The sequence below is a fragment of the Antedon mediterranea genome, chromosome 10 (assembly GCF_964355755.1).
Source record: "Antedon mediterranea chromosome 10, ecAntMedi1.1, whole genome shotgun sequence".
Lineage (NCBI taxonomy): Eukaryota > Metazoa > Echinodermata > Crinoidea > Comatulida > Antedonidae > Antedon > Antedon mediterranea.
The window spans coordinates 20489534-20515916 of record NC_092679.1 but is presented as its reverse complement, the minus strand read 5'-3'; the positions used below and the strand labels follow the sequence as shown (position 1 = coordinate 20515916).

Here is a 26383-nt window from a genome sequence, read left to right as displayed (position 1 = left end):
CATAGGTCCATTGGAGCTTCTCACAAATGTTGAACTATCAAGATAGACGCTGTAAATTTAGCTGTAACTTTTGAGTTTTTTGTTTTTATGGAGTGTACTAATAAAATTTGCATTTTGCATATAAAGGTTTAACTTGTATTATTTAATCCGGTACTGTATCAGTACGTACGGTATACAACTGCTAAATTATGTTTAAAAAAAACAAAACATGGAACTGTTTTTTATTATCTGGAAATTGAGTTTGTTTAACAAGATATTATTATTGTCCCCGTAACAAAATATTTGTGGAATATTCCATTTTAATGTCACATAATAGTAATTCACTTTGAATTAAAATTAAATCGAAAAAAAATAATTATTTACCTGAAAAAAACCTAATTATTTAACGCAAAAAATAGTTAATTTGGCTGCCAGCCAATGGGCTTTTAGTTGAATTATTTTTAACCGTTTTGTCATTTTATAAGTGAAAGCATTATTTTTGTTTGTTTGTCTACAGTAGTGAATAAACTGTGACTGTAGGATTCAATAGATAAATGGCCTATTCAATTATTCGTTCTATTATAAGTTCAATAATTTACATTTAAAGTTCAATATAATTTATTCAATGGTAATAATGATGGTACAGTAATAATATAAAGGTAATAAAATAACAATAATCAATAATAATTGAAATAACATGAAAACAAAAAAAAATAACATTAAAGAAAAAACAAAAACCGTTATTAGGATCAAGATTAGTAGTGATAATTTGGCTCATTTGACTGGCATTGTTTTTCATGTGAGGGCAATTATACATCATCATCGAGCGTCGTCGCATATTTTATGTTATTTCTCTGAATTTTGATAAGAAATTCATTGTTCATATCAAAGTGTAGGCTAACACATTATGACAAGGTTTTTTAATAATTGGAAATATACATTGACAACAATGTTAATGACCTCAAGTCCACGTGATGTTTCGTAATTCGATGTTCACGATGATTTTGCACACTCGGCGTTAGGCCTTTTTCAAGTGTTCCCGTGTTCTTATCGGTCTTTGTCACTCTGTGTTGACACCCTGTATTGACACCCTGTATCGGTTATCAGAAGTTGGATCAATTAATCATTGCTGAGCCGACAGTCATGTTTGTGGACGCCACTGTCTTGTCGATAATCGGTCGATTAAAAACCTTTTTATATTATTTGTCACTTAAAATAATAGTCGATGGCATGCCGCTTTTACAAATGTTCGAACATTGAGCCAAACAAATGATAAGATGATCTTTGGAAAATAATATGTAAGTGCAGCTTCTTAAAAACAATTCCAGTTAAGTATACAGTGTTTTTTTTTTATAAACGATACAAATGCCGTTTTCACAGCATTATGATTATTGGTCTAATAAGTTAATCAACTTAACTTGAGCTTTTGGTATAGCGCGCCATCTATCGGATCAATAACGCGCGTATTATGAAACATTTTTTGACGGTCGAGAGAAAACGAGGAGGAGGGCCAGAGGGCAGGCTAGGCTAGGCCTAGGTCTAGAGTTTTTGACGACAGCCTAGTCAGTTTTGTTGTTGATATTTTTCCAATTGTCCTATCCCATGCCAACTTCAAGATATATAGAGTGGTGCATGAACAATTATTTTGTTATGATTAGTTAATATGTGCGCATTTTAGCACTAGGCCTAACTAGTAACTAGTAGGCAAGGTCTAGCTAGGCCTATACTATGACGTACTACTACTATACTAGGCCTAGCCTAGGCCTACTAGGCCCTAGCTAATAATAAGGCTAGGTAGGCCTATGTCGCGTGGTGTTGTAGGTTGCATGTTGTGTGTGGTGGCACCAGGCCATGCGTAGGAGGCCTAGCTATGACCTAGTGTACAGTAGGTAGGCGTGCATAATCAATATATTATATAGAGGGCCTACTAGGCCTAAAAGTAGTAGTACATTACTACAATAGAGTAGGCCTAGTAGGTGGGAGAGCGTTTGCCTCCAGCCTTCATGGAGCTATAGCCTAGTCTAGTCAAAAAGAGCCTAACTGTGGACTAGGCCTAGGTAGGAAAGTAGGAGTAGTGCCTGTACATTTAAGTAGTAGTAGAGGTTCTTCCCACCTCTCTCCACCCCCCCCTCCCCACCTCTCTCCACTGAAATTATACACTACTACTGTACTTATATTAAAACCAATAATCACTGAGAATTTAAATAAAAGTGAGATGAACATACACAAGACAAAAAAAACTCAATAATTATATAATTACTGTACTTTTTTACAAACAAATCATACAGATGAGCCAAGGACAAGGTGGAGATAGGCCTAGAAGAGGAGGATGGCGAGGAAATATGCAAAACAAAAGAGGAGGGCGTTTATCATATAGCCAGCAAGCTTCAAGCCAACGAGGAAGACAAGCAATAATTTCAAGACAATTGCCTAATGCTCTGGATGCAATGATACCATATAAAGGCTGGAAACTGTACTTTCCAGATGAAGGTAATATTGTATTTAGCCTATATGTAAAAGTACACCAGGTACTCTGGGAACTTCTTTCCCGCTTGCGGCAAATCCAATGTATAATATATATACCTGTAATCCTTGTCACTACGGCAAATTCCGTGGCTAAACTGCCCCGATTTCTGGTGTCTCCCAACCGTCTACGCATGCTGCAGACGTCCATACGTCACCCGTACTAGATCCAGGCGCCCGCAAGCGGTTGATATGTTTAGGCCGCTTCCTCCCCTTCTTGTCGGATCCCAGTATGGCAGGCGTCTGGGAAGGCACTGGGACCTTCGCCTCCGCCCGCTCGACAATGGCCGTGAAAGTTGCCGTCCCCATGAGTCTGGACATGAGGAAAGCAGTGTGATTGTTAACCTGTGCGTGCAAGACTTCCTCCCTCTCCTTAAAGATCCCGTGCAGTTTTAGCATTTCCCCCTTGGGTTTTGATGTCTAACGATTCCCAGGACACGTCCATGGGGGCTAGATTTATCTGTTGAAGCGTAATCAGCAACTCCCGTGGTTCCGCACCCTGACAGGAAATTTTTTGGGCCAGCTCGTTCAGGGCACTGAACTCCACGATTGCAGCCGGAAACAGGGGGAAAATGCTGGATGTCGCTGGCAGCACATCCGGGAAAGACGCACAGAACCACCTCGGTCGATGGTGCTGTTCCTTCCTCCATTGTCACCACTTGGCTCTGAGCACCCCGGTCCTCCTCCAGCGGAGCACCTGCTTGGCCCCCGGACGAGGTTTCCTCTAACTGTGTGGTCGTCCCCACCATCTTTCCTTCTGGTTTGAAATCACTCATGGTTTTGAAACGATAGAAAATATAAGCATTATTAATTATTGGATAATAGGCACAGCCGAGACTGGAATTGGCTTGCTCTGTGAAGGTAACAGGCTAATTTCCACCCATTTTGACAATTGGTCCACCATCATCAAGATCTGGACATTACCCGCCTCCGACTAAGGTAATGGTCCCAGGAAGTCAATGTGGACCCGCTCCATTGGCGCCCTTGCATGGAACTCCCTTACAGCTTTTTGTTTTGATTGCAGATCTTAAATCCGGTTATTTAATTTTAACACCAAGCAACTCACGTTGAAATTCTTCCTGGAATTCCCCTGCTACTATTTTTGCCAAATCTCTTTGTAGCATTATTGCAATACGCTTCCCAGAAGTTGTTTAATGCTTCAGGGTTGTACGCAGTTAGATATAACACTAAATATCCCGCTCCTACTTGCTTGAAATATAAATGAATACTCTTAAAATAGGATTTCTTGCCTGTTGTTGTTTTCATACTAGGCTAGGAGGCACCGGACCCCTGAAAAGATCAAGACTTAACCGATGCTAACTGGGGTACATACACACAGATCCCCAGTTAGCGGTGATGGTGTAACCCCATACTCCGGTTTGGGTGCTAGTTTGGTGTTTTTTGTCTTTTTGTTCTCTTCTTTTTGTTTTCCACTCTCTTTATCGTCGAGCGCATTATGTAAACTTTTCCAGAATATTGCAACAATGTTTGGTAGCTGCTTTCTTCTGTTCTAAATTGTGGAAGAAGATTTCCAGAGCATGTGGTTGGTCGCTGTCTTCAACTGACAAACCTTCTTCAATTGATTAACCAAAATGTTTGCTAAATCTCTCTATTCATTTGTAATTTTGTTATTGTGATTAGGCAGATCGACTATCTGAATCCACAGAAAACACAAGCGATGTATTTGGATTCACTGTGGGTTTTATGTCGTTTAAAAGTGAGAGATGGATTCACACTTCTAAAATGTTCCTTAAACTGTCTGAACATTTCCTTGCAGTATTCTTAAACTTTGACAATCAAATCAACTGTTACAGCATAGTAGTATTTGTCTTGCTTGTTCCGTAAGAAGTTTTATTTTATCAGGTTTATCTTCTAAACGTAAATCTCTTTCCAGATAACAAATAACTGCCCAAATATTTGGTAAATAATCAGCAATATTTCTCAATTTATAGCAAGATATTGTCTCATCTAACGTATCTTCTCTAATGTCTTTTAAGCCTTGAACAGTCGTTTCCGGTAAGGTAAATACCATGGTCTTTCATATACTGACTTACAAGATCAACAGCCTTCTGTAACTCTAATAGTTTTGCTATGTCTAAAAAATGGCAAACATTTATCAGTTAATCATACCTTTATAGTGTTTACCAAGTTCAGCTTTCAAGTTGTCAAACTCTTTCTCTCTCATTCCTTTCAAGAGATGCCATTTTCATTATATTGGCAGCGGTCCAATCTCCAAGAAGCGATAATCAATGAAACTTCTAGATTATGCAATGCTGCTATACCAAAAGACTTCAACTTGATTACAATACAAGGTGTTGGTTGTTATGCAAAGTGCCAACACCTTAGAATGTTGTCGCCTTCTGTGTGTCACATGACTTCTTTAATCAGTCTTGCATGGCGAACTCTCTGAGAACTTCTTTCCCGCTTGGGGCAAATCCAATGTATTATATATATAATACGTTTATTCAATAGTATTGCTTATAATAGCCATATCTTTTCACCATGGCCAATTCCGTGGCTAAACTGCTCTGATTTCTGGTGTCTCCCAACCGTCTGCGCAAGCCCCAGACATCCATATGTCACCCGTACTAGATCCAGGCACCCGCAGGCGGTTGATATGTTTAGGCCATTTTTTTATTGGCCACCCTCTAAAGGTCGATACCACACTAATATGCACAATGATTATATTGTAAACAATTATTTATAAAGTAAAATCCCTGCTTTGAAACACTTTTGACAGCTAAAATGAAACTACAGTACCACAACCTATTATAATCAGCTCCTCCCCATTTTGAACGTAGAGGTTCTATTCTACTGTAGTTTTTTTTATTTTTTTTTATTGAACACTTTCATATTTTCAATTTAAAAAATAGCTTAAAATAATAACACTTTCTTATTAATAGTAATACACAATATACATTTCTCTTAAGAACAAAATATAAATAATTTCATAATGTAATAAATATAAATCTACTTTTTCTTTTCTCTTAAAAACAAAGTCTATAAATAATTTGTTGTCAATTTTTTCTTTTATAGCATATTTCAACTAAAAAATAATTTAATTAAACATAAAACTTTCTTATTCAAATAAATAGTTATTACTTACTAAATAAACAGATGATAAAAGTTCTATAAATAATTCAAGATTAAAAAAAAACATTATATAAAAAACAGTGCTTTTATTGAACACTTTCATATTTCAATTTAAAATAGCTTAAAATAATAACACTTTTTAAATAATAATGATATATAATATACATTTCTCTTAAGAACAAACTATAAATAATTTCATGATGTAATAAATATAAATCTACTTTTTCTTTTTTTTTTAAAACAAAGTTATTTCTACTGTGGTTTGTAATTCATTTTGTAAGCCATTATCAACACTATATTTATCAAAATTTATTAATTATTCGTTGATTTTAATATTTATATAGGTAAACAAATGAAAGGTCATTGTACTTTTATGATTAACCAAAGAGTTACATGTATGTGAGATTACTTTACTACCTGTAATTCATTAGTTTACAGCTTTGCATCACCTACAGTATCAAAGGTCAAACAGTTTGAAACGTTCTTCAAAAATAGACTACATTCCTATGATAAAGTAAGTACTAAAATGCTTGTTAGGGGGACACTTTTATGATCCAATAAAATGTCACTTTAATAGAGGTGTCCCTTGAATAGGGGTTGACTGTATTGTAAACATATCTTGTTGTCTATGTTCCTAGGTGTTTTATCACGATAATTACTTCCTCATTTACATACAACCTGTCCTATTGGTATATACTCTATGCACTGTTTTCTGTTTTGATGATGAGAATAGTTTCTCGAAACATGTCAAGACATTTTAAGGCAGTTTGCCTGTTTATCAAATGCCTCACAATAGTTATTTTAACTCGAAAGTTTGGTGGAATCATACATGATTTATCTTGAGATATCTCATGAAAATACACCCACCTGGCTAAGGTAATTTTTAAACTGCAAGACAAGTTTTTGTAGCATATTCTCATTAAGGGGGTCATTTTCCACTTAGAAAATGTACTTTAAAATATTTTTCAAAAACAGGATGGAATTGAAAGGAATGGTTGTATTTCTGTGGGGTATCATGAGTTACTTAAGGATGAGGACATACTTGGCCAACTGCCTGACCTCATCACAGAGCTCCGTGACATGCCAGAGAAGATCATCAGTTGCCTTGGTCTAGCCATCCATCAGGTACGTATTTGAAAGAGTTGACTGATTCCTCATGAACCACATCTGTGAAGCATGTCTGTCTTGGTCTATCGATCAAGGAGTACTTGTGAAAGAGATATTGGATATTAAGAGTTATCCAAATTGATATTATAAAGTCGACTTGCTGGATTGGCATTGAGCTCTATTAATTAAATCCACTATTATCAGCTCTGAGCTCTAGAAAAAGTGAACTATGCTAGGTTTTGGTATTGAGGCGAAAATTGAGACCCTAAGTTATCTGTGCTATAGTGAAAGGAGCTTCAGCTAGGCTACTGCAGCATATATTTGCAGTAGATTTTGGTTTCTAGCATTGAGCTTTATGAGAGCTTACTTACCTGTGCTGTAGCAGGTCTAGAGAAAGGGGCCTAAGCTAGGCTACTGTTGCTGTAAAATTGGTTTTTAGCATTGAGCTTTATGAGAGGTTACTTACCTGTGCTGTAACAGGTCTAGAGAAAGGGGCCTAAGCTAGGCTACTGTTGCTGTAAAATTGGTTTCTAGCATTGAGCTTTGTGACAAGTGAGAGGCTACTTACCTGCGCTGTAGCAGATCTAGAAGAGCCTCAGCTAGGCTACTGCATCATTGCAGTCAACTTGCTGGTTTCTAGCATTGAGCTTTGTGACAATTGAGAGGCTACTTACCTGCGCTGTAGCAGATCTAGAAGAGCCTCAGCTAGGCTACTGCATCATTGCAGTCAACTTGCTGGTTTCTAGCATTGAGCTTTATGACAATTGAGAGGCTACTTACCTGCGCTGTAACAGGTCTGGAGAAACAGACCTCAGATTTTATTACACATACATTAAAGTACAACCCTTGAAACTTTTAATTGTTTACATTTGTCGTCTGTAGGTATTAACTGAAGATCTTGAAAGACAAGCTGCTATACTTCAAAACCAATCACAATCAGAAGACGATGCAAATGGCAGTATGTCAACTTCTCCTCCAATAATTGTCAGTTTACCAATCATCCATGCAAGGTACAGACATAATAAGTTTTTAGTGTAACTTGGTGGTTTACATCCTCCGCTACAAATCCTTGGTTCAAATCCTGTGTCAGATGTCAGGATTTTGTTCATAACGAAAAACAACTCCTTTCCCAAAGACTTGTTATAAAAGAATGGATTGGTGCCTGTATTTGAGGACAGTAAAATAATTGCTATTGGTTATATGCCTTTATAAAATAGTATATAAGCTCTTTTTCCACTATCAAACTATTGTTTCCAAATATGGTAATGATATGACATCATTGTGTCCATACAGTATATGGGCAAACTAGTTTGATAGTGTAGACAGAGCTTTAAGTTAAATATTTATTTTATAGAATTCTACACTATGAACCAGTCACACAGCTGAAACATATCAAGGCTAGTTATTGCGGTGAGATTTTTTTTATTTATCTTTAAATTCTTTTAGAAGGGTTCAGAATATACTTCTAAACATATAAAAAAACACATTTACTATATTTATACATATGTGGGTATGACATTTGGATGTGGAATTATACTCGGATTGCATCTACAATGGATTTACTCAAATTTACCCTAAATTTGGGATTTATTTTTTGTTATTTGGGAAGCATGGAATTATATTAAGTACTAATATATACTTTTTTATAATTGATTGATTTCAGGAAGATTCCTGGCAATTAAAGGCACAGTTGTCCGTGTTGGTAACATTAAACCAATTTGTACCAGGATGGCATTCCAGTGCAACCATTGTGGAGATATTCAGGTTTTAAGTTTGCCTGATGGACGATATACACTGCCTACTAAGGTGATTCTTTATCAATTTATTTGTTTTGTGGTATATATATATATATATATATATATATATATGTATATATATATATATATATATATATATATATATATATGTTGATAACCATAAGAAAGTTCATTCACTATCCTTCATAAGCTCTGTCTACACTATCAAACTTTATGTGACAAAAAAATGTGATGTGCCCATATATAGACATGATGATCATCTCTACCATATTTGGACACATTACACTTTTTTGCCAAACTAGTTTGATAGTGTAGACAGAGCTTTAAAGGTGGCAATCCTGTTCACAAGACAAACATATATGCAAGATGTTCTACATAAAGTCTTATTACAAGTCTTTAGGAGTGGAGTTTTAGCATTCCTTTTCACCTTGGCTTAAAACCCATAGGCATATTCTTACCCCCGCCCTTCCCTAAATTTCGGCACATTCAATACACAGGACAATTTAGCTAAATTTTAGTTTTCATTAGAACTGTTATAATTTTTACCATAGTGTTTAGCACCAGAATGCAAGTCGCGCTCTTTCATCCCAAAACGGAGTTCCGCTCACACAGAGACGGTTGACTGGCAGATGATCAAAGTTCAAGAGATGATGACTGACGATAAAAGAGAAGCGGGTAGAATTCCGAGGACTATTGAATGTGAACTCGTCAATGACTTGGGTAAAATAACATGAACTTAAATGAGTTCAACTATTTGGCTGATTGAAGCTCTGTCTACACTATCAAATTTGTTTGACAAAAAAAGAGTGATGTGCCCAAATGCGGTAGTGATATGACAGCTTGTCCATATATGCCACATCACATCATTTTGTCACATAAAGTTTGATAGTGTAAGAGCTTAAGGCTACTATAATTAAACACTAATTAATAACAAATTAAAGATTAATATATAATAATAATATAATCTTTTTACAGTTGACAGCTGCATTCCTGGCGACAATGTGACTATTAATGGAATCATAAAAGTTTCTGACGCGATTGAACGTAAGTCTTCAATGATTTTTGTGAGAGGCTGTAGTAATAACTGGAGCTGTAGCTTGTTGATTAACATGCTTGCCTTCCAATCCCAGAATCCTGGGTTCAATCCTGACCTAGGGTTGTAACTCCTTTGCCACTCACTAAGCCTCAAAAGAGTTTATAAGTGAGATAAGTTTATCCGGTTATTGGCAAGTTGTGTATGAAATGAAATTTTTAAAAATAGGAATAACAATTATTTCCGTTTGTGCTGCAGTAAAATGATCAATTCATTTAATCAATTGTTTTTTTCAGGTAGTGGCAGGCACAGTAAAGACAAATGTATGTTTCTTTTATACCTTCATGCCAACAGCGTAACAAACTCAAAGAGCAATAACAAGGCTTCAGAAGGCTCCGCAGCATCAACCAGTTCAAACTCTGACTTCACCATCAAAGAGTTATACGCCATCCAAGAGATACAGTCGCAGGAGAATCTATTTCAGTTGATTGTAGGGTACGTTTAATTGTTGGCACAGAAATTATGACTTTAAAAAAGAAGGATCAAGATATGCCATGGCATGGCATTCTCTCTCAAAGAGTGCCATCCGAGTGCAGGAGTATTTGATCCTCTGAATCACACTTGTGCCAATATCAGCTCTGTTCTTCTGCCGCATTCTGTCAAGAGTATTTATAGCGTGTGTATGTAAATGTATCATTTTTGTCTTAGGTCATTGTGCCCTGCCATATATGGTCATGAAATGGTGAAAGCAGGTCTTCTTCTTGGTTTATTTGGAGGAACACAGAAGTTTGTTAATGACAAGGTTTGGCAGATTCTAATTATTATCGAATTGCTTATTTTAGGACACCATTTTTTAGGAGAAACTCCTATAAAGGGACGATTTCCCATGATAAAAAAAAAATATAGTTTTTTATACTACTGCTAACCCCTATTCAGGGACACCCATGTTAAGTGGATACTATATAGTATTTATTAATACTACTTTTATTAATTTTAGAATCGTATTCCAGTAAGAGGGGATTCACACATCCTTGTTGTCGGAGATCCTGGGTTGGGGAAAAGTCAGGTAAGGTTTTATTTTTTTTTAAATAAATTGTTTTGTAGTACACAAATAATGAATATGTGAGTGGAATATATAGAATATTGAGTACAAAAATGAACTGGTCTATTTAATGAGGTTGAGCCAAGATAAATAAACCTAGCAGAACCTGTAGTACAAATAGTACCTGTAAACCAGTAGTACAAGTGGACCAGTACATGTGAACCAATAGTACCAGTGAACCAGTAGAACCTGTGGACCAGTATTACCAGTGAACCAGTAGTACCCGTGAACCATTACCATCAGTGAACCAGTAGTACCAGTGGACCAGTACTTGTGAACCAGTAGTACCAATAGATCAGCAGTACCAGTAGTACCAGTGGACCAGTAGTACCTGTGAACCAGTAGTACCAGTGGACCAGTAGTACCTGTGAACCAGTAGTACCAGTGGACCAGTACCTGTGAACCAGTAGTACCAGTGGACCAGTAGTACCTGTGAACCAGTAGTACCAGTGGACCAGTACATGTGAACCAATAGTACCAGTGAACCAGTAGAACCTGTGGACCAGTATTACCAGTGAACCAGTAGTACCCGTGAACCATTACCATCAGTGAACCAGTAGTACCAGTGGACCAGTACTTGTGAACCAGTAGTACCAATAGATCAGCAGTACCAGTAGTGCTAGTGCGCCAGTACCTGTGAACCAGTAGTACCAGTGGACCATTACCTGTGAACCTGTAGTGCCAGAGGACCAGTAGTACCTGTAACCAGTGGACCATTACCTGTGAACCAGTAGTACCAGTGGACCAGTACTTGTGGACCAGTAGTACCAATAGATCAGCAGTACCAGTAGTACTAGTGCGCCAGTACCTGTGAACCAGTAGTACCAGTGGACCATTACCAGTGAACCTGTAGTGCCAGAGGACCAGTAGTACCTGTAACCAGTGGACCAGTGAATGTGAACCAGTAGTACCAGTGGACCAGTACATGTGAACCAATAGTACCAGTGAACCAGTAGTACCTGTGGACCAGCAGTACCAGTGAACCAGTAGTACCAATGGATCAGTAGTACCAGTGGACCATTACCCGTGAACCATTACCATCAGAGTACCAGTGGACCAGTACTTGTGAACCAGTAGTACCAATAGATCAGCAGTACCAGTAGTACTAGTGCGCCAGTACCTGTGAACCAGTAGTACCAGTGGACCAACCTGTGAACCTGTAGTGCCAGATGACCATTAGTACCTGTAACCAGTGGACCATTACCTGTGAAACAGTAGTACCAGTGGACCAGTACATGTGAACCAATAGTACCTGTGAACCAGTAGTACCTGTGGATCAGTAGTACCAGTGAACCAGTAGTACCAATGGATCAGTAGTACCAGTGGACCATTACCCGTGAACCATTACCATCAGTGAACCAGTAGTACCAGTGGGTCAGTACTTGTGGACCAGTAGTACCTGTGAACCAGTAGTACCTGTGGACCTGTGAACCAGTAGTACCTGTGAACCAGTAGTACCAGTGTAACTAATAGTACCTGTGGACCAGTAGTAACAGTGGACCATTAGTACAAGTAGACCAGTGTGAACCTGTAGTACCTGTGAACCAGTAGTATCTGTGAACCAGTAGTACCAATAGTACCTGTGAACCAGTTGTACCAGTGGACCATTAGTACAAGTAGACCAGTGTGAACCTGTAGTACCTGTGAACCAGTAGTATCTGTATACCAGTAGTACCTGTGAACCAGTAATACCAATAGTACCAGTCAGCCAGTAGTATCAGTAGATCAGACCAATCAAATTGCAAGGATACATTTGTGTGTATATAGTAAAGTATTTTCTTAGATGAAGTTAATGTTTCGGATAAACAAACATTTATTGGATGAATCTAAAAATCAATTGCAATAAATTATTTTTGTCCTCAGATGTTGAAAGCAGCTGCAAATGTAGCCCCACGAGGCGTGTATGTATGTGGCAACACAACGTCAGCCACAGGCCTAACAGTTACCTTGTCAAAAGAAAGTGGTACAGGAGATTATGCTCTGGAAGCAGGTGCACTGGTCCTCTCTGATCAAGGTAAATATGTTTACTGGTAGCCTAGAATGTTATTTTTTTCATTGTCTTTTTAGAAACAAAATCACAAATGTTATTTTTTTATTATTTTAGGCTGCTGTTGTATTGACGAATTTGATAAAATGAGTACACAACATCAGGCTCTTCTTGAAGCAATGGTAATATATAACAAAGTTATTATACACATAATGAACAAGTCAGAGTGTGCATTATTTGTTTTATAACATGGGTCTATGAACTATTTTCACCTTTTTTGGGCGAATGCACCTAGCCTATGATTGGTTCGTACTCTTAAAACGTGCAGCGCTTAGCTAGAGTGATAGGTAATCTGCCACTCGATTTACACGCAGTGCTGTTATGCTTTTTTGCTGTGCATGAGATAGTGAAAAAGTAAAGACTCATTTCAGCGCATCTGATTGGCTATATCCTTGAACCCATGTTATAAACAGTTATACTGTATGTTCCTGTGAATACAATATCCCCATATTTCATGATTTTTTATCTGACCATTTCTCTGACAGGAACAGCAGAGTATCAGTATAGCAAAGGCTGGGATTGTCTGCAGCCTACCAGCTAGGGCTGCGATACTAGCTGCAGCTAACCCAGTAGGAGGTCATTACAACAAGGCTAAAACAGTCTCTGAAAATCTTAAGTAAGTTTACTACTATTAATAGACTATCAGAAAACATGTTATTGTAATATACACTTAAAAAGGTTTAGAAGCTGAAGCTGGATTACACACTCTTAAAAGAGCTTAAGCAGTCTTATATACAGTAATAGTTTAGCTGTATCATAACAATAGTATTGTTATTGGTTATAACAAACACAGTCTGAGCATTCAACTTATATTATGTATTAAATTAGAGGAATTTGGAACAGGTTTAATAAATGCGTACCGCAAGAAATGAACTTTGGGATTGTTGTTATAATAAGAATGTATATTATTTGTTTAGGATGGGCAGTGCATTGTTGTCAAGATTTGACCTTGTGTTCATCTTAGTGGACAAACCAGATGAACAAATGGATAGTCTGTTATCGGAGCATGTAATGGCAATGCATTCTGGGAGAAAAAGGTAAATGGAAAACGTATATTTTAATTTGCTCTGGTCGTCTTACTCAGCCTCTTGTTTTTACGTTGCAACATGCAACTACGTGGCTGTTAGATCGAAAAATCATTCTGCTTATGCTCAGAAATATAATTAGCATGTATATATTATGAGCACAGAATGACTCAATAGGTCTGTAGTCATGTAAAACATCAGGAAAACGAAAGGTCACTATGTCACCTCTATGGTGAGCCTTCATATTTTACAGTGACCTTCAAAGTTAAATGTAATTCATTAATCCTTTTTTAGGTCAGCTGATGGAGATTGGAAGGCTCAACGCAAAAACTTGAGCAATGATGATGATGAAGCAAGAAGGTTGTATGAGGCAGAGCGCCCTCTATTGGAACGATTAATATATGCAAGAGGCGAGAAAGTTGATCCGATTCCTGTGTTTTTACTGAGGAAGTACATTGCATATGCTCGGAAATATGTACACCCAAAACTGACCAAGGAAGCTGCTGTGATATTGCAGGTATGTGTTTCCACTAATACATTTTTTGAGGATTTTTTTAACTGTACTCCCTATGTAAAGTACTCCCTATGTAAAGTAGCCGAGTTATGGCAGGGGTGACGCAAATCAAAGCCATAAATCAGCCCAGGCTCAAGGCACTTCTCTGCCATAGTTCTGTTGGTAGAATTTTCTTACAAAAGAACTTAAAAACTTAAGGTCTAAGATATAGTTTATATTGATGTGTCCATACATCATGATTTCAAAGCCTTTGGTAGATTTGTAGAAATATTGATAGTATAATTAATACGTCTTTACCACATTGAATAAGGTTCTTGTCAGATCACCAAAGTTAACATTGGGCCTGGTTAGAGCTTGGATGAGAGACCATCTGGGAATATTGGGTGCTGTATATGGCGCTGGAGTCCCGTCAGGCATTTGAAATTAGCACTGCTGACGTTTATGGCAGTCCTGCGTCTAGTATCTGCCTCAGATGTATTGGCTTATGCCTTTCCTCTGGTCAAGGTGGGCACTGGACAAGAGAAGCCCTTGATCAATGTTAGGACCAATCAAGGTGCTTTAAACAGGCTGGCTTTGTTTGTGGCGGTAATTATCGGTTTGGTTTCGATTGAATAAAATAAAATAAAAGTAATATATCATTCCAATTTAAAATTGTGTGCATTCTTTCCAGAACTTTTACCTTGAATTAAGAAAACAGCAGAAAGGTGCAGATGGTATACCTATCACAACTCGTCAGCTGGAGTCGTTAGTGAGGCTAGCAGAAGCAAGGGCCAGACTGGAAATGAGGGAGAAGGTAACGGAACAAGATGCAACAGATGTTGTGGAAATGATGAAATATAGGTAGGTGTTCTTTCTATGTGAAATACAGTAGAAACTCACTTTTGGGAGACGCCTCTATTAAGGAGATACATTCCTATGAAGGTAATTGTGAAATATATAGTTTTAACACTATGCCTACTCCAATTCAGGGAACATTAAAGCTTAGTTCCCACTAGAACACAACGCAAGGACATAGAAGCAATGCAAGCAAGTTGACCAATGACAACAAACAGTTTGAATAATCTATCACTTGTGATTGGTCAATTCTGTTTTGCATCCTAGTGGGAGCCAAGCTTAAAGGGTATTTTTCCTGTGAAATGAATAAGGCACAATATTCTGTTTAAACACTATAGCATACCTGATTCTATTAAGGCGATGCTTTAAGTGGATCCTTAAAGTGTCCCCTTAATAGAGGTGCCTCTGTCTATAAATATTATATTACATTCTAGAGTTTTATTCATTAAATTGCGCCTCTAGTCCAAGTATTTTATTTTTGTAAAAATAATTGGGTTCAAATCATCAAATTATATTTCAGGATGTTTCTATTTGCTTTATTTCTAACAGCATGATTGATACATTTTCTGATGAATTTGGTTTCATGGATTTTGCTCGATCTCAACATGGTTCTGGCATGAGTACAAAATCTCAGGTAATGAGTTTACAATGTGGGACAGCAAAGCCCTTAATCTTTGTTATAATTTTAATTTTACAAAAGCCAGATATGCGCAATGTACACCCTTTATTCAACAGTTTCTACAAGCTGTAGTAAGGTGGTATACTGCTTGACTTCCAATCCCAAGGTTTAGGGTTCGATCCTGACTTAGATTTAGGGTTCGATCCTGACTTAGTGTCAGGGTTGTATAATCATGACTCTTTCCTTTCCATTCCTTAAGCCTCAAATGAGACTTGGCTTATATGTATACAGTTTGACCTCTATTAAAGGGAAACCTTTATGACCCAAAGAATAGAGGCGTCCCAAGGTAGGAGTTCTACTATATATATATATATATATATAAACAAATCAGGCAAAGAACATTAATTCTAAACTTCCCGGTGATATACTGAAATTTAATTAATTAATTTGAAACGATAAAGATGAGGAAATCTGTGAGAATGAGAAAAAGTCGCTCCAACCGAGACTCGGACCGCCTGCTTGATATGCAGATGTCCTAACCATTAGACCACTGGGGCTTTCATGGTATTGTTCAAACTCGATTGGATAGCGACTCTTTAACATTCTCGACGTGGTACGGCGGAACAGCACTAGTCCTCAGTTTTACACTATATATATATATAAAAAACCTTATGCGTGCTCCGGTCACAAACTTTGTAAAACAAAATTGTAAAACTAAATACAGTATAATGTTTATTATTTATTATTTTCATAGGCAAAGAAGTTTATTTCACTACTGAATAAAGTCGCAGAACGAACATGTAATAAAAACTTCACAGTACAACAGATGCGAGCACTGGCAAAGGTAAACACAAAGTTGGTTTATTTCTTCATGTTAATTTAAACGATAAACATTTATTGCAGATAAAATTCAGTTTAATATTTTACATTATTATTTTTTTTCAGGAGGCAAATATAAATGTTCCAGATTTTGAGGACTTTGTGTCGTCACTGAACAACCAAAATTATTTATTGAAAAAGGGACCAAGACTTTACCAGCTACAAACGAGCAACTTCTAAATTGGATAACTTCAACAGATGAGATAAATATATAAAATATGTATATAAGAAATTGAAATATTAAATATTAAAAAAGTTTTTAAATAATTGAGATCCCATGTTTTTTTTTCTATTACATACTTTTTTTGTGTATTAAACTGTTACTGAATAGATGGTGTATTGAGGGTGATAAGTTAAGGGCCTACACAGTTGTAAAATTAAGTGCTAAATTTAAACCTTTTTTTTACATGCAAGATAGGCAAGACATTTTGAGGATCGACCTGTGATTTGTACAGATAAAGTTTCTGTATTGTTTTTTAAAGCAGTGTATAAAACGTTTTTTTTTATAATTATTTGTATTAACCAATAAAGAAAGTAATATTTATTAAAGTTCGGTTCATTTGAAATTTTCTGCCAATGTTGAAATTATTATTATTTTAATACGGAATTTTTGTTCATAGCGCCCTCTATAATTCATCATTAAGTTGTCATCAGTTCTCAAAATAAGTTTGTCATCTCAGCATGCGGCATGCAGAAGACTAATTTGCCGACAAAATCGTGATGTAAAGTTCGTTTTATTTCCATATATTATTGAAGGTAAATTTGTTTTATTAAAAGTAACATTTTTATTATTTAAATCTCATTAAATAAGAGTATTTAATTGTATTTAACATTAGAAATGTGAGTGACAGGCGGTGAAAGTCCTAGGCTACAACTGTATGTAGCCATGGTATGTAGCCTGTGTCATTAGCCTTGAAAAATTGTCCTACCAGGCGCATGATTATTTTGAAAGCTGAGCTTTAATTCGAGAATGCTGTAAACAGATACGCATATGTAATGAGTGTAAATTAGTATTGCAGTAGTTGACTGTACCATGGGTTGTCTGAATTATTGTAATTTAAATATATATTATTATAGTAATTACTACAACTGAATGAAGACTTGTTTTCAAAATGAAAAAAAAAAAATCTTAAATATTAATACAAAAAGTTTAAAAAAGAAAATAGACTTTGTATTTTTCGACCATTTAAAATTACTTCTTACTTTAAATTTATAAACCGACAGAATCAAAATTAACCATATAAAATAGGGTTTTTTTTAATTATCAAAATGTAACAACTTGTTTTTCAAGGTTTTTTTTGTTAAGCAGAAAAAGCGTAAAATCAGGCCTTTTTAAAAGTGGTACTACAGCCTACAGGATTTTTTCATAATGTTAAAATCATCCACTGGGTAACTATTTGCACTTTAATAAAATTAGTTCCTATAATAGGCAAAAAAAATTTAAATTAAAAGAACAATCAATATTAAATAGTAATTAATATTGATCTTTTGATTAAAATATTTTTTTCTTATTTAAAAAGATGCGATCTAACTTGTAGTGAATTTCCTATTGTTTTACACTTAAATCTTTTCTTGTGAAAACCTGACCACTTTTTCTCATGGCTACATCACTGAGGCCAGGTTTTAATAAATGTGGTCACTTGGGTTTATAAATACAGTAATAAACAACACAACGTTTTCAAACCCTTACAGTATGCCTCAGCCAGATTTGTGGGTTTTTTTTAATAGACAATGCTGACTTTGTTTTAAAATGCATTTTCAAACAATCCCTTGTATTTTCTAAAGAGCCCAATTACTTATAATTCAATTGTGTAATTGTAAATTCAAATTTATACAATAACATTTTTTATGGTTAATACACTTAACCACTCCAGAGTTTTTCAGAGAGTATGTATAGTGCCAAATATCTTAAGAGATGTTATCCAGTCCTAGACTTATGATGAGGAGATTGTTGATAAAAACAAAAGTAGTGCCTAAACCTGTACAAATACAAATTGCCTTGAACCTTTTTTGTTTATGACTCTTTAAAATTCTCACAGCTCAAGTTAAGTTAAATATTAACCAATCACTATTTAACCATTGGATTAAACAATGTTTGGGAGATGACCTTCTACTCCAGTTTCTTTTTAACATACTACAGTACTTTATAAAAAACACTGGTTAATAACTAGAACGGCACTCCGAGAGTGCATACTGTCAAATTCTCCAACATAAGTTCACTGTTAATGTTAATGCTGTATGTGATTAGGCTAATTTCACTACAAGCATGTGTATGCAAGTTTAGTTTGGTGTAATTGTTATGTAACCAGCCTTTCAAACAATAGTTTCAGTTGACTAACAAAAGAACAGCAACGCCAAAAAAAAAACAAATGAATGAATTTGAAAATAAATAGGTTTTTTAAAACTATATAAATACCTCCTTTAGGATGGTAAATAATAAAGATCGTTTTATTCTATTAAATTACATACTACTTTATAAAACACTCACAGAAGATCAAAAAGAAAACAAATAATATTTAAGATTGTTTTATTCTGTGAACTAAAAAAAAAAATTGGGAAAAAGAATAAGATTTTGAGTCTGAATCTTTTGATACACCCAATTGGCAATTTTAGTACATGGAAGAATTAGTTCCTCATTCTCATGTGCAGTTGTATTTGTAAAAAAGTTTATTATAAAGTTCCAAATCGTTCACCCCTAAAAAAATAATGTTTATTGTACAATACACACACTAATGCAAAACACAAATAATGCGAAAATTGCACTGTTTACTGTTTGTTTCAGGTTGATACAATCGAGTGTCGTGATTGGTCGATCAGTGTATCCAAATTAATTCTCTTGATCTTAATAAAGTATCAGTGGCATGGGTAACCCATTTAGCTAAGCTGGTTTTTAAACCCCAAGTATGAGAATCTATAGGCAACTTTGATTGAGCGAAACGTTCTTGGGTCGGGTCAAGCCATGGAGAAATAAGAACTAGATTAAACTAGAGATTATATGTCACACAAACATAGACTATACTTGTAGCTTAGTCTGGTCATATAACCACCATTTCTGTTGTAATTGCTACAAAAGATCGCAATACAATCGTAGTAGGTTATGAAGGTCTGTTTCTGCTGCATGATTGGGTGTTTTTAACCGTTATTTTTAGGCTGCCGTTTAACCGGTTATATAGAAAATTTATCCTGTTTCTGCTGGCAAAAATTTTGGGTTAATTTATTCGAACACTGTTTTTAACCGGTTATTTTTTAGAAGCAGAAACAGGACCTTAAACTCTTGAGTGGTTGATTGATGGAATTGGTAAGCCAATGATAATGATAAATACAGAGGTAGCTTATTAGCAACGACCATTCTGATGCCTATGTTTACGGTTGCTGAGGTTTTGACTTTAAACTGTTCATACTTCATGTTCCAACCCTACCACCTTTCAGTTTAAAATGACACCTGGGTTCATGTAATATAATGATAGAAATAAGCTCCGGTGATTTATTTTCTTCCACAATTCTCCCAATTATTTGCTTGAAATGTTCAGTGACACAGCTGCTGTCTTCAAAACACACTAATGACCATAAAATAAGAGATACAAATAAATCTAGGTCTGTACCAGTTTGTTAGTGTGTTTTAACAAACTGTGACCTTGTCTCTCTACTGTATCCTTTAGCTAACCCATTGGTTGCCATGGTAGCTGCATCACCTTGAAAAGTTACCACTAAAAATGCTTGTTTTATTGCTTGTTTTAATGTTCACAAACGAGATAAAATGTTGGCTTAGGCCAGTGTTTCTATTAATTATTATCAATACAGTTTGTTATTAAATATTGTTAAAAGCTTTGCTTACAAATACCATGGAGGTTTACTCCATGCAAATACATAATAGGTGATCCTTTAATACCTAAATTAAAAAAGAAAGCATGGTTTTATCATTTTAATGTTTAGCTCAAATGTTGTTTAATGTTAGTTTTGTGTATTTCTCTGTTCTTGGAAAAACTGGTTGTGCGTATATTGTAATTCATTCATGATATTGTTCCCTTGAGGCGTGTTTCACTGTATACTGTACAGTAAGTAACTTTGACGAAGTTTGATTTTATTCATCTTTATTCTAATTTTCATGTTTTATGGCCAATACATACTTTCTTTACTTTATTCAACTTAACAACATAAAATCCAAGGCTTCTCTTTGGACTTTTATTGTTAAATTTCAAGAGTTTGATTATTTTCTTTGTGTCTTTTACTAGGTTTTAACTTGATGAGATGGCTTGTTTAGGAGGTGAAGATGTTAATGGTGGTCGTTTCACACACATTTTGATGACAGTGTGTTTCCTTATATGGTTACCTTTGCAGTGTAACAGTCAGATTCTTATTAATGAGATCAATGCGGACAACCCGTTGTATGATATCCGTGAATTTATAGAACTTGTTAATAATGGAACGCAAGCTGTGAACCTTTCAAGTTATAGTTTAGTATTGTACAATGGTAACAATAATCGAGCATATAGAGTGAAACCGCTTAGCGGAATGCTCAACCCTGGGGAGTTCTTTGTGATGGGATCAGCAAACGTTCGACCCGTACCGGACTTGATAATTTCACGTAATATCATCCAAAACGGTCTTGACGCGGTCGCATTATACAATTCATCGTCGGTGAATTTATACCGAGGAATGCGTGTAACGAATGATTCGCTTATCGATGCGGTTGTATATGATGACGGCGGTTTTGTAGGTTCGCATACTTTACTTGACGTTCTCATGCCAGGGCAGACTGCTGTTCATGAAAACGCTTTTGCTTCGCCAGTAGATGATGAGTCTATAAGCAGGTGTGATTGGTCAGATGTACGGAATTCGTCACATTTTGCGATAATGCTGCTGACACCAGGACAGCCGAATCCGTGTAACAGCAGTACGCTTCAGAATGGCGCACCAACAATCGCACCTATCACAACAACCTCACCGATGCGTATCTCTGAAATAAATGCGGATAATCCTGGAAGTGATTATATGGAGTTTATCGAATTGTATAATAATGGTAACATTCAAGTGAACCTAGATAATTATACAGTTGCATTGTTCAATGGTCGTAATAATAGGTTGTATCGTTTGTTTTATTTAACAGGGTACACAGTCGATGCCCGTGGCTATTTTTTGATGGGCTCTCACCGCATTCGCCCATCGCCAAATTATATTGTACCAAATAATTCTAATGCTAATTTTCTCCAAAGTGGTCCAGATGGCGTAGCACTTTATTATGGAGATCCGAATGCGATCAGTACCGGTATGCGCTCTACGAGTAATCTTGACCTGCTGGTGGATGCCGTTGTTTACGATAGACGTGGCGGTCGAGTGGTATCGTTATCAACTGTCTTAACACCTGGCGAGGGCACTATACATGAAGACCGCGACTTTTACGATTTTGATGAATCGGTAAGCCGATGCCGAGGGATGGACGTAAGAAAGTCAAGTCCGTTTAAACTTACCCCAGCCACGCCCGGTGGGCCAAATAATTGTACTTTACCAGAGGCTACTCCTACTCCAGCACCTACCCCACCAAATAATACATGTGAACAAAAACAAAAACTAGGCGGTGCGTTTATTAATGAACTCCATATATGGACAGATGGCCCACAATACATTGAGATAATTTTTACGCAGAATGACCTAGAAAACTATATCCTTGCAATATTCACACGCAATTCAGGTTCGTTATATAGAACTATCCATTTAGAAGATTATAAACCAACTAACGGGTATCTAGTGATAGGCCATGCAAGTGATACATTCTCTCCGGATATTGTCATTGACGGGTTTAGATTTTTACAATCGGGTATCAATGGCGTCGCACTTTATTATGAAGACACAAATGTCTTGATCGCAAAGTCCGAGGTCACGATATGTAATCTGGTAGATGCTGTTGTCTATGGCAGGTCTCGGAACGTGAACAATAACATGCAGCAGACACTGATACCTGGACAAACTCCGTTACGCGCACCATCGGGCACGGGTGGAGATGTTTCTCTTGGTAGATGTCGAGGATGGAAACCAGTCATGTTGCGATCATTTAAAACAATGAGCTTGTCTCCAGGATTGGAGAATAATTGCCAAATACCAGAGCTGTATATAAACGAAATAAATATATACCAAACAGCGGATTCGCATCCATTTGTAGAAATTTATGATGGCGGAGTCGGTTATCAATCATTGGACGGGATCAATTTACTTTTGTACCGACCTGGTTATATTAATAATGGTTTTGATCTTACTGGCGCGACAACCGACAGAAATGGATATTTTGTTTTGTCTTCGGTCGGGAGCAACATAACTCAATTTTTCCGATTTTTTCGAGATGACTTCTTGAACCCTCCACAAGGTGTTAGTCTAGTGTTATGCCCTCCAGATTTTAGACTTTCAACACAATCTAACATTAATAATAGGATTGACGCTGTTGTATACGGTGAAGAAGTGAATGTAGAACTGATAGAAGAACTTACTCCTGGACAGGATCAGGTAACGGTTCCGCCAGAGCCGGAAAGCATACTTAGGTGTGATGTGTCGGAGCGTATAAGTAATTCGATGTTCGGACACGGTCCTGTCAGCAAATGGCAGTTGAACGACAACTGTAGGAGGAATGGCCAGACAATGTCGGAGACTACGCCACATTATCAGGACCGCATCCGAATTAATGAGATTAATGTGAATCAACCAGGACACGATAACGAAGAGTTCATCGAACTACTTGGTCTTGCGAATACTAGTTTAGATAGCCTGAAAGTGGTGTTGTTTAATGGAAATGACAGAAAGAGGTAAATAGTTAATTTATATGATAAAACATTTAATAATTAATGTCTAAAACATACAAAGATCAATTATGTCAATAATGCAAATGTCTCATTTAATTAGACAACAATTGGCCAGTGGGTTCGCCATAACATTTTAGTGTCCGCAACCTCTGTAAAAATACAAAAGTAATTTATAAATAATAGTAATACCCTGCAAAAGTAAACAAAAAATGAAATATGTCTCATTATTTTCAGAGCGTATAAGGTGTTTGATTTAACTGGTTATCGAACGGACTCCAAAGGCTTTTTTCTTATTGGTGCACCAGTAAACGGATCTCAACCGCAGATTGTGGTCACTGATAGGGCATGGTTGCAGAATGGCCCAGATGCTGTAGGTCTATACAAGGTAAGAAAATACACACCCAGTACACATACTCAAAACAATGAGTTGGTACTGTACTACTAAATTATATTATATATATTATTATTATATTTATGCATATATTTTTAGAATTCAAGTATCGCGCTCCGTGATCAGGCTACCACTGCGAATATCATAGATGCGATAGTTTATGGTACACGGCAACGAGTTGATAGACGGCTACTGCGACTTCTAGTTCCGGGTCAAATACAAATTAAGGAAGATACCAGACATCACAGAGGTAAAGAATATATTAAGTTTTTATTTTTCCCCAAACCTCTGTTACAATATCCTAATTTACATTTGCTTGAACCTATTGTGTTATTTGTAATATTTTAATTTCAGACTGTTCCATACTACATAGATTAAAATATAGTAATACTCCAAAGACTGTATACACTTTTCCTCATTAATTAAAAAAATTGTGTTTATGTTTGTCGTGTGAACAGGAGAGCCACCTTTGAGAGAAGGACAGTGATTGAGTTCACTTGTGGTTATCCTTGGCAATTTGCCTAAAATTGAATAAAAAAAAAAAATGAAAAGTGTCCTGCAGAAACAAATGTACCACTATAACAACATACAGTGGCAAATCCAGGATTTTTAAATTGGGTGTAGGGGGCGGGGGGCTGGGCAGTTTCTGCCTACGCTCAGTGAATTATTGAAACATGCTTGTATATGAACAGGTTTACATTTGTAATTACACCATGTACAGTATTAAAACAGTATTAACAAAAATATTAAATGGACAAAGAAACAACAAAGAAAATTGTCAACAAGTGATATTTGATCTATACTGCCCCTGTCCTTATCGTCTTGCATAGTATTGAAGATGACCAAGATAAGACACAGACTGTACATAATTCAACCTCTTATCAGAGGAGAATCATAATCTTAATTCTAAAAAGATTTTTCCATTTTATTTTCTTTTGACTTTTCTATAGGAGATGAATCTATCATTCGATGCCACTCAAAGCTTCCACTTGAGCAGTACTCTTTTGATCTTGGTTACCCCTCCCCAGGACAACCAAATAAATGCCCCCCACCACCGGTGTTCATTAATGAAGTCAACGTCCATGCAGAGGGTCACACTGGCGTTTTTGTTGAGCTGATAACGCCAGGAAAACCAAACTTCCCTCTTGATGATCTTATTCTGGTGAGTTTTAGAAATTGTTTAATGAAAGTGTTCTATTAATAGAACTAGGGACCACCAAGAAAATTAAGTTTAATTTGTTGAGGAAATAAATCTGTTTCAATCAAGTTTATAAATCCATATTGAAATATCAATCCGTATTAAAATGTCAACCCATATTAAAATGTCAATCCATATTAAAATTTCAATCCATATTAAAATATCAATCCGTATTAAAATATCAATCCGTATTAAAATGTCAATCCATATTAAAATGTCAATCCATATAAATATCAATCCATATTAAAAGATTGATGTGATATTAAAATAATAATCCATATTAAAAGATTGATTTGATATTAAAATGTCAATCCATATTAAAATGTCAATTCATATTAATATGTCAATCCATATTAAAATTTCAATCCATATTAAAATGTCAATCCATATTAAAAGATTGATTTTATATTAAAATATCAGTCCATATTAAAAGATTGATTTGATATTAAAATATCAATCCATATTAAAATATCAATCCATATTAAAATAACAATCCATAATAAAATAACAATCCATATTAAAATTTCAATCCATATTAAAATCTTAGTCCATATTAAAATAACAATCCATAATTAGATTGATTTGATATTAAAATAACAATCCATATTAAAATAAAAATCCATTTTTCTATTGTATGTGGCCTTACTAACTTTGACTTGCGATTATTGATATATTTGCCTCAAACATAGGCCTACTGCGCATGCATTTATATTTTGATAAATATAGACATATTTTTTATTCCAAAACTGAGATTGATTTAAATATATATTTTCTTTTTTAGGTTGAATATGTAGGGGACAATAAGCTCAATAAAATTTCTATGATCAAAGGAAGGCGCACTAACAAAGATGGCCTCTTGATACTGGCCCAATACAGCTCTCCTTTACCATTTGACGTTATCCTTTTCGTTGGTCTCTCACAGTTGAGTAACTCAGAGGGCGCTATTGCTCTTTTCCACAGTACCTCATTTTCAGAACATTTCCAAGAAACTCCACCGTCCGAGGGATTGGTGGATGCGATTATTTTCAAGAAACAGATAGATGGCCCTCATCCTTGGTCCCCGCCGTTAAGTATTAGTTTTTCGTCGTCGGTTAGCCACGTAGTAACGGAAACATGGGATCAAAGTACATCCGACGAGTCTATAAACAGATGCGAGTACGCAAACGAGACAATTTATATAATGCGGACACTGAGCCCGAAGATGCTGAATCACTGTCCGCCAAGACACAACATTACTTTGGTTATTAACGAAATCAATATGGTTGCCGCTGATCAGTTCATTGAAATTTGGGATTTAGGATTTGGATCTACAACTCTTGGTAAGAGATAGACAAAATAAATAACAGAGAAGAAAAAACACTTTAAGCACTGTCTACACTATCAAACTTTATATGACAAAAAAATGTGATGTGTCCATATATGGACAAGATGTCATATCACTACCATATTTGGGCACATAACACTTTTTTGTCAAACTAGTTTGATAATGTAGAC

At 36.0% G+C, this 26383-nt stretch overlaps 2 protein-coding genes across 2 annotated transcripts in view; both read left to right on the top strand.

Annotated features, from left to right (window-relative positions):
• The first annotated feature begins 1464 nt into the window (after window positions 1-1464).
• LOC140059763 (DNA helicase MCM8-like) lies at window positions 1465-17056 on the top strand. The gene is made up of 21 exons (XM_072105650.1): window positions 1465-1607; window positions 2268-2469; window positions 6027-6109; window positions 6571-6720; window positions 7585-7712; window positions 8057-8112; window positions 8366-8508; window positions 9011-9179; window positions 9435-9503; window positions 9789-9987; window positions 10201-10294; window positions 10490-10558; window positions 12458-12608; window positions 12699-12763; window positions 13127-13257; window positions 13559-13678; window positions 13961-14183; window positions 14851-15020; window positions 15564-15648; window positions 16388-16477; window positions 16579-17056. The coding sequence occupies exons 2-21, from the start codon at window positions 2268-2270 to the stop codon at window positions 16690-16692; spliced, it is 2511 nt and encodes an 836-aa protein (XP_071961751.1). The 5' UTR covers window positions 1465-1607; the 3' UTR covers window positions 16693-17056.
• A 144-nt stretch (window positions 17057-17200) lies between these two features.
• Window positions 17201-26383, top strand: part of LOC140061022 (uncharacterized) — a 34556-nt gene continuing 25373 nt past the window's right edge. The window contains exons 1-6 of the mRNA XM_072107420.1: window positions 17201-17268; window positions 20745-23303; window positions 23535-23685; window positions 23791-23941; window positions 24642-24853; window positions 25671-26208. Coding sequence (XP_071963521.1) covers window positions 20761-23303; window positions 23535-23685; window positions 23791-23941; window positions 24642-24853; window positions 25671-26208 — 3595 coding nt within the window. The 5' untranslated portion in view covers window positions 17201-17268; window positions 20745-20760. The remainder of the gene's footprint in view (window positions 17269-20744; window positions 23304-23534; window positions 23686-23790; window positions 23942-24641; window positions 24854-25670; window positions 26209-26383) is intronic.

Bases quoted from the DNA above. Each gene is read 5' to 3' on its own strand.
- LOC140059763 (XM_072105650.1), top strand. From the start codon at position 2,268: ATGAGCCAAGGACAAGGTGGAGATAGGCCTAGAAGAGGAGGATGGCGA. The intron at 10,295-10,489 runs GTTTGGCAGATT...TATTAATTTTAG, and splicing joins AGAAGTTTGTTAATGACAAG to AATCGTATTCCAGTAAGAGG. The intron at 15,649-16,387 runs GTAATGAGTTTA...TTATTTTCATAG, and splicing joins GCATGAGTACAAAATCTCAG to GCAAAGAAGTTTATTTCACT.